The sequence below is a fragment of the Rhodamnia argentea genome, chromosome 5 (assembly GCF_020921035.1).
Source record: "Rhodamnia argentea isolate NSW1041297 chromosome 5, ASM2092103v1, whole genome shotgun sequence".
In the NCBI taxonomy this organism is placed as follows: Eukaryota; Viridiplantae; Streptophyta; class Magnoliopsida; order Myrtales; family Myrtaceae; genus Rhodamnia; species Rhodamnia argentea.
Genome location: NC_063154.1, coordinates 16048238 through 16057098, shown reverse-complemented (window position 1 = coordinate 16057098; position 8861 = coordinate 16048238). Strand labels below are relative to the sequence as shown.

At 42.5% G+C, this 8861-nt stretch overlaps 1 protein-coding gene across 1 annotated transcript; it reads left to right on the top strand.

The window, feature by feature from the left end:
• Positions 1-491: 491 nt before the first annotated feature.
• On the top strand, positions 492-7306 carry LOC115731316 (oligopeptide transporter 4-like). Its single transcript, XM_048278781.1, has 6 exons — positions 492-1119; positions 1824-1921; positions 5170-5733; positions 5839-6091; positions 6183-6365; positions 6459-7306. The coding sequence occupies exons 1-6, from the start codon at positions 583-585 to the stop codon at positions 7071-7073; spliced, it is 2250 nt and encodes a 749-aa protein (XP_048134738.1). The 5' UTR covers positions 492-582; the 3' UTR covers positions 7074-7306.
• Positions 7307-8861: the final 1555 nt, after the last annotated feature.

The following is an 8861-nucleotide window of genomic DNA, read 5'->3' as shown; positions in this document are numbered from 1 at the left end:
TTAGGGTTTGAGTATTATTTTTCTCAAATTATTTAGGTTAAGAAGTAGAGACGGAAAAATAGTCTTTAGGTTTTTAGCCACTTTTTGTAATTCTAGAATTTCTATATTGGATTTTGCTTCTCCTCTCGCCGTGGTTTTTCCCGCAAGAGTTTTCCACGTAAATCTGTATTTGTTTATTTTTCTCAGTTTTTATTTCAGTATTATTTCCGCATTGGTCATAGCATCACCCGATGACATTCGGAAGATTAGCTTCGCCGGCGCCTCCTCGCCCTTTTATTTAAAAAAAAATAATAGTTTGCATAATTTAATAACGAAGCATCCGAATGTAAACTAACTTCCCCTTTCTTTCTTTTATTTTTCCTTTCAATTTGGCCAACTTGGGTCCTCCCTTGGCAATAATTGTCTCGTTCCGTTTTTGCACTAGCCCACTCAAAAAGGATAGTGACGTCCAGTCTGTCCAGCGTGCCTCGACCAGTCAAACTTCCAATTTACATTAAAAAGGCTGAGCTCAGCATTTCAAAATCGCTTCAAACCATACACACACAACCAAATCCTCCTCAATTCTCTTACATATCCAACGCCATGGGCAGTGTAGAACTAGAAGCCCTGCCTTCTGCCGTCGCCAACTCGAAAAAGCCGATGCCGGCGAACAACGTGGGTGACGCTGAGGACGACCTCTCACCCATTGAGGAAGTCCGGCTCACCGTGACCAACACCGACGACCCGACCTTGCCCGTGTGGACCTTTCGGATGTGGTTCCTCGGGGTGCTCTCGTGCGCCCTCCTCTCTTTCCTCAACCAGTTCTTCGCGTACCGGACCGAGCCCCTCATCATAACTCAGATCACCGTGCAGGTGGCGACCCTCCCAATCGGACAGTTCATGGCGGCCGTGCTCCCCGTGGCCGAGTTCCGGATCCCCGGGCTTGGACCGAGGACGTTCTCGCTCAACCCGGGGCCGTTCAACATGAAGGAGCATGTGCTCATCTCCATCTTCGCCAATGCCGGGAGCGCATTCGGGTCGGGCTCGGCCTACGCGGTGAGCATCGTCAACATAATCAAGGCCTTCTATGTCCGGAGTATCTCCTTCTTTGCTGGTTGGCTTCTCATAATCACTACCCAGGTAAATTTCCTATGGTTAAAGGACTTTGGCCTTTCATTCAAAAAACTTTTGATTGGTCTCTAATTATTTTTTTTAAATATTCATTTGAAATGGGGTCTCTCTTTTGCTTTTCTGCATGAACAGATCTTTATTTGTTTCATATTCTTTAGCTAGTGATTCGAGGTTAGATTCAGATCAAATTCTAATCGCCAGCTGCGAAACACAAAGGGCAAACAGGTTTATATTCTAATCATCAGAAAGGCCTCAAACAACTAGGAAGCCAAACTTTACAATATAAAAAAAAAATCCAAAAGTATCTAGAGGTGGCCGTAACATGTGGACCCCTATTAGCATAAAATATTCCTAACATATTTCCATCTACAAGGAAAAAATTCGTAACAGGTGAAGTTGCTCGAGCAAATTTTTGTTAAAAGTTATGCTACTCAAGTGATTGAACGAGAAGATATGGAACAAAAAGAGCGTCGTATGGAAATTATGACATATCATAATCTTCGAGTTTATACTATTGACTCACTCATTTCACCTTGAGATTGCAAAAACCCTAGGTTTTACTCTATATTGTATGTTTTCTTCGATAGAAATCTAAGATACAAACTATTAAAATTTGAAATTAGACAATAAAAAGTGCATGAAATGAGTTGTTGTTGTGATTATTTTTATTGGCCAAAGAAAATGCTAATGATGCGAGGAAAAGAGAAGTGCAGGTGTTGGGTTATGGATGGGCGGGGCTGCTGAGGAAGTACGTGGTGGAGCCTGCTCACATGTGGTGGCCTAGCACTCTCGTTCAAGTCTCCCTCTTCCGGTTAGCAATTTAATATCCATTTTATTTGTTAATTTTTAATAAAATTGCGGGAATTGCTCTTTCTCCATGAGATAATTAATAATGTCTGTTGCTCGAAATTAAGAGTTTATCTTAACCATCGACTCGCTACTCAATTCTTCACTTTAAATCATGACGTAAATGATAAGTTGGGTCAATTACCTTCTCTATACTAGATGGGTCTCCATCATGCCAGAAAGGAAATCTAATACTAATAAGGAATATACTACAAAAACCCTCAAACTAATATAAATGTAATAAATTCACCTTCCGTTAATTTATGTTAAGTTTTCTGATCAAATTCCCGAGTCGGACGACACGTGGCAGTTGACAGGTATACCAAGTTTGGTGTTTTTAAACTCCGCTTGTCAAATGCACGTTCAAAAGGGGGAGGAGAAGAATAAAAAAAAATCTGAAAACTTCTATTTGAGATAGAAAACTCATTTCGTGTCTAAGGGGGTCCTAGGCTTGTGAGAAAAAACATGTAATGGTTGAGTGCGAATCTCTTTCGAAGACTATGTAAACTCTTCCGATAACTCCATATCACCTAATAAATCAATTTTAATAAGAGAGATTTCTTATTATATTTAATGTCTCTTTCTTTTTCGCCCTCGTTGCCAAAAAAAAAAAAAAAGATTCGAAAAAGAAAAGGGAAAAAGCTAAGTCTTAGGAATCCATGCCTACGACTTGGACATTCGCCTTCGTATTGGTAATCTCTTCCCATATTCTTTCACACACTTGAGAAATTCCTTTTATTACGCTTGACTTCGCGCCTTGTTATTTTCCACACCCGTGAGCTGAAAACGGAGGAATAGAATTTAATTACAACTACGATATGGGCACAAAGCTGTCGGCATGTCCGGCTTGACCAGCCCTAGTTGTTGCTGTTGCTGTAAATGATGCCCACAGCTCATGGCCACTGGACTATAATGAAGTGTAGTTACAGATACAATGGAATTCAAATTGGTAGGGTCATTGGGTCGCAATCATGCCCCACAGTCCATGGCACGACACAAGGAATTTCTCCTGTCCATCACACCGTAGAAAAAGAAGAATTCTATAAGGAATCAATTGTGATTTCTCTATTCCTCCATTTGTTTACAAGGCTATAAGCACACTTATATACAGAGAAAAGAATTAACCCTAATTGACCTACAAATTAGGGGATATACATAGAAATAGTATAAAATAAGAAGAACTCTTCCTATTTTGAATCTAATAGACAGCTCATGTTAACACACACGAGAAGATTCGCACTGCGATGTGAGGACACTAGTGGACGTAGGTAAGGGAAGCAATCGGGCTAGTTACCGGCAATTTTCGAGGCTTACCGGCATCTAGAATTGATCGCTTCTAAATGCCAGTGTCTAACTTAGACAGGTCGGAGGAGAAAAAATTTTTAGCATCTAGCTCAAGAGGTGGCTCGAGACGAGAATTTCACTTGGAATTTAGATTGATCGGCCCTTTTTTTTTCCCATGGCGATTACTTTGAGTGTTACACTGTTAGAGTGTGTGCCCGACTGCCCTCGCCGGCCTCCTCGGTCCCGTCGTTGCATGGTGGGGATGTTTATTATTGATCGCATTAGTTCAGTGCTGGTTTAATGACTATAATAAGAAGAGTAGCCCACGGGCAAAGGACGGGGGCAAATGGTCCATGGCCGATCTATTAGGGTGACTCGCGTGATCCATGGGGTGGGGACGACCAATTTGACCCGGTTCGGGTTCCAAGTCAACGGCGTTTATAGTCAACAGTCAACACACGATCCGACACATGGGCCTACGTGGGTGGTCCTGAATCAAGAATTTTAGGTCAATGAGCTTGATGAAAAAACATATGAAAAAAAAAATTCCTATATAACGTATTTACATATGACATAGGTTTGTCGTTAGTAGTTGCGATCGATTTTTAAGTGAGTAGATTCTAGACCAAGAAGTTAGATAGATACTACCACATTAGAGTCGATTCTTAATTTTCGGAACTAGGAACTGAACCTGTTAGCCCAAGGATCATTGTTTTTTCAACTTCAAAGACACCATATCATGTTGACCAAAATGAAAAATGAGAAAGTGCTTAAGAGACTTAACTTATAATTTAAGTTTGAACCACTTAAAATTAAGGATGGGCATTAGTTCTGTGCAGCCGGTGGGATCCGGAACCAAACTAGTCGCGGCCGACTCCCAAACTTTTTATCTAGGAATCAAACAAGTCCCTGTATGAACCAGCCTGGAATCAATCGGAAATTGTCTATGCAGTTCTCGGGTTGAACTGGACCGGTTGCTCACTTCTCAATGTCGGTCAGCTTTATCCGTGACTAATTTTTATGTCGAAATTCTTGATATTAGACTTTTCTTCATTGCCTTACCAAATTTTCCCCGGGAAATTTACCTCTTTCGATTCAGAAGTAGCAATCATCATTCTCCTTAATTAGTTCCATCTGGATTCATAAACAAAGTCAAAGATTTCTAGATAGCTCCGCATGCAAATCACCAGAAAAGATCTTAACGAGGATAACCATCGAGGTCAAAGAAGTGGAAATTTTGGAGTGCATCTTTCTGACTTTTCCTGTGAACATGGTTACGTGCATTCTCTACTGTGGTCTGCTCCGCTGAAATTTCTATAGCTGTCACGTAAGGTCTAATAAGATCGTACCAGCAATTCTTACTTTAGCGAGGAAATTAAGGAGCGTTTTGCTCTCGAAATGCAACTTAAGCAGGACGATGATGCCGGAACTTCAACGCCGAAATTGGATCTGGCTGGCTTGAGAGATAGTGAGGACTAGCGGTGTATGACCCTGAACAATGTCAGCAATGTGAAATCTGTCCCATTACGAAAAACCTGGACGACAGGATCTCGAGTTAGAGCTCAGTATGACGTATATCTGATGTCTAAGCGTAAGGCAATCAATGGCAATTAGGAACGAGACAGAGCAAGAGACCCAAAGCACCGTTCATAAGTACGACTATCAATGTTCAGTTTGGAAGCTTTGTCTTAGGAAGTTATAATTTGATTCTGAACTTTTTGAGTATCCGTATTATGAAGTTCAGGAACTGTCGAAGTGAAGTTCAGGAACTGTCTAAGTGTTTTTTAGCCATGCCATAATGAAATGTGATGTCGTTATGATAGTCGGCACTTTTCGAGGATGCATTTGCTGGTGATAAGCTCAATCTGCAATAGTAATCATGTTCATCAGATTGTTCGTCATCTGAAATCGGTAATATGGATTTCGCAGGGCTTTGCATGAGAAAGATGATCGACGCATGTCGCGGGCAAAATTCTTTGTGATAGCCATGATATGCAGCTTCTCGTGGTACGTCGTCCCGGGCTACCTCTTCCCGACAATCACAAACATATCCTGGATCTGCTGGGCCTTCTCCAAGTCAGTCACGGCTCAGCAGATCGGGTCCGGGATGCAAGGGCTCGGGCTCGGAGCGCTGACCCTCGACTGGACAGCGGTCGCGTCCTTCTTATTCAGCCCTCTCATATGCCCGTTCTTCGCCATAATGAACGTCTTTGCAGGATACGCATTGGTGGTGTACGTTGCCATCCCGTTAGCGTATTGGGGATTCAATTTGTATGGCGCAGATAGATTTCCCATCTTCTCATCGCACTTGTTCACGAACCAAGGCCAGACGTACAACATCTCGGCCATCGTGGACGAGAACTTCGAGCTGGACGTGGCCAAGTACGGGGAGCAAGGACGGATTCATCTGAGCATGTTCTTCGCTCTCACTTACGGGTTTGGTTTTGCCACGATCGCGTCCACACTGACCCACGTTGGCTTCTTCTATGGAAGGTACTAATTACTCTTCATCTGATTGAATTTCTGGATTTCGGCCTTTATCCTACAATGTGAATGAAATAGATTCTGAAATGTTCATTGCTCGGACAATGGGAGCAGAGAAATTTACGAGCGGTATCGTGCCTCGTACAAGGGGAAGGAAGACATCCACACGAGATTGATGCGAAGATACGAGGACATACCTTCGTGGTGGTTTTATTTGTTGCTCGCTCTAACTGTTGCGGTGTCTCTCGCGCTCTGCATATTCTTGAACAAGCAGGTCCAAATGCCATGGTGGGGACTTCTCTTTGCCAGCGCCCTCGCTTTTATCTTCACTCTTCCAGTCAGTATCATCACCGCCACGACGAACCAGGTCGCATCTGCTAACAAAACACAAACTCGTCTTATCGCTTGGAATCATAAATCCTTATATATTCATGGCCAATACTTGATATGACTTACAGACGCCGGGATTGAACATTATTACGGAATATATCATGGGGGTGATATATCCGGGTCGACCGATAGCAAATGTGTGCTTCAAGACCTATGGCTACATGAGCATGGCCCAAGCTGTGTCCTTCCTCAATGACTTCAAGCTTGGACATTACATGAAGATCCCTCCAAGATCAATGTTCTTAGTTCAGGTACATTATATTCCTGTCTTATGACTCAAAATCTTAGCTGCTGGAAGTGTTTTGGCTGATTCTTGAATGCAAAACCCACCGTGGTTGATGTAGTTCATCGGCACGATCATTGCTGGGACCATCAACATGGCCGTGGCATGGTGGCTTCTCAATTCCATCACCAACATATGCCAGGATGAGCTCCTGCCGCCAGACAGCCCCTGGACGTGCCCGGGCGACAGGGTCTTCTTCGATGCCTCCGTCATATGGGGCTTGGTAGGGCCCAAGCGCATCTTCGGGGCCCAAGGGAACTACCAGGCCATGAACTGGTTCTTCCTCGCCGGCGCGGTGGGCCCTTTCCTAGTCTGGTTGCTGCACAAGGCGTTCCCGGACAAGTCCTGGATCCCCCTGATCAACCTCCCGGTGCTCCTAGGGGCGACCGGTTACATGCCACCTGCCACGCCGTTGAACTTCAACGCGTGGGTCCTCGTGGGAACAATATTCAATTTCTTTGTCTTTCGCTACCGGAAGCAGTGGTGGCAGAGGTACAACTACGTGCTCTCGGCAGCGCTGGACGCGGGAGTGGCCTTCATGGCGGTGCTTTTGTACTTTTGTCTAGGAATGGAGAACAAGGGACTGAATTGGTGGGGAACAGGCGGCGAGCACTGCGACTTGGCGAGTTGTCCGACCGCCAAAGGGATATCTGTGGATGGATGTCCGACCAAGTAACATAAATGCATCAGAAAAATGCACAATGAATACAATAGGAAAAAGTTTTAAGCTAATGGAGTCTGATTACAGGAAATGTAGATGTCTGTTATACTTCGTTTTTCTCACACGTCACCAAACTTGTGGATTTTACTCGTTTGCATTATTTATTGGATAGAAGTATGATGAATGGTTTCAGTATAGTACTTCGCTTGGAGATACAGAGAGGAGGGTCTGGATTTATTAAAGCTGAAGTTATCAAAATGTTATCAGCAGCCACGGTCGTTGTCTCTATTGGGGATGATCCTAATCCTCGACTCAGGGGGCTTCTAGGGATTTTTGCATGGCTTAAGACTCATTCATTCTTGTAGGGAAATTTTTTTGCAGTAGCGGTGCTGCAGCTGCACATACTAGTCAACTCTCGATCTTCACTGATTAATTCAAGGTCAAAGGCCAGTTCTGAGATGCGTCTATGTATCCGGAACAACGGAATGTCGATACAATACCAAGCTCCTTCACAATACAAATTTCGAAAAACCGTGCAAAGTAGAACGAATCGACAACTCCCTAATCATGAATGATGGCGAAGCAGCAGTTGCTCAATAACGTAAGGCCGAGCTATTGATTCTTCGTCTTTCAAAGAAACCGCTCAACAAAACAGAGGTCTAATCATACAAAACAAACTCCACTATTTATTTTGTCATCGTAATTCAAAAAGTAATTTGTCTTAAAAAAGTAGCCAAAATTGTACCATTTATAGGGCGAAACCCCTAACCTAACTTCCATCGTTTCCCATTCAAAATGCAGCAAGTAATAATTTTGAAAAATAGCACATCATATGTGATTTTTCATACCTGGGATATATATCACTTACGCAATCACTTGGAGGTTGACTTTGACGGGATATGAGAGGGCTTCAATTTACGGACAAGCGATCTTGTCGGGTCATGAATCTGTAAGAAGAGATATTAACGCCACGTAGTAAGCTTGAAACCCAAACAAATCCAGGCAACACCCTTAAAGTTCTTACATACTATAGCCATTGTATTCTTCCACGTAATTAGTATCTTATTCATGAACAAGTACGCAAGTGTTTAGTTGTTTTCTTACTCAAGCGGATTGGGACCTAAGCTCTGAATTTGCACGAAGACATTAGTAGTTGATGGAGGCATTGGTGGTTTTATCATTTAGGAATAAACACAAGCAGGTGGAGGGCAGATTCAATAAAAGAATAAATTCATGCAAATTAATGCGAAAATCATAATGCAAGAAACGGAACTGTCAGCACTATGAATATAGTCAATCAGGTGGTGGGAAGATTCAAAAAGAGAATAAATTAAGTGAACCCCAAATGCAAAAAACATAAATTTGGATTGCCCATACCAGGAATATACACAAACAGGTGGTGGGCAGATGCAATAACTAAATCTATCAACAACAATATGACCCGAATCGCTTGAGAATATAATCAGCTTTGAACAACCAATAACATAACTCCAATCAAGCTTTATGTAAGCGTACACAAAGAAATACGTTGTTCATCCACTTTATTCAAGCGAGTTGAGTGGAAGCTCTCGTCAAATGCAATCCATAGAGAGAATGAAGAGGGACTTACAGACTTTTTGGTAACTCTAATGTAGAACTATGAACCGGGCCATTTACCGGCTTTCACTTAAATTCCTTACCGCCTTATATTTATCAATCATTCTGAGAAACACTTATTTCTCCTATGGAGTTATCAACTAGTATTTGGTTACCCTTTTCCATTTGATTTACTTATAACAAATAATTTTTTTTTTCAGTTTACCG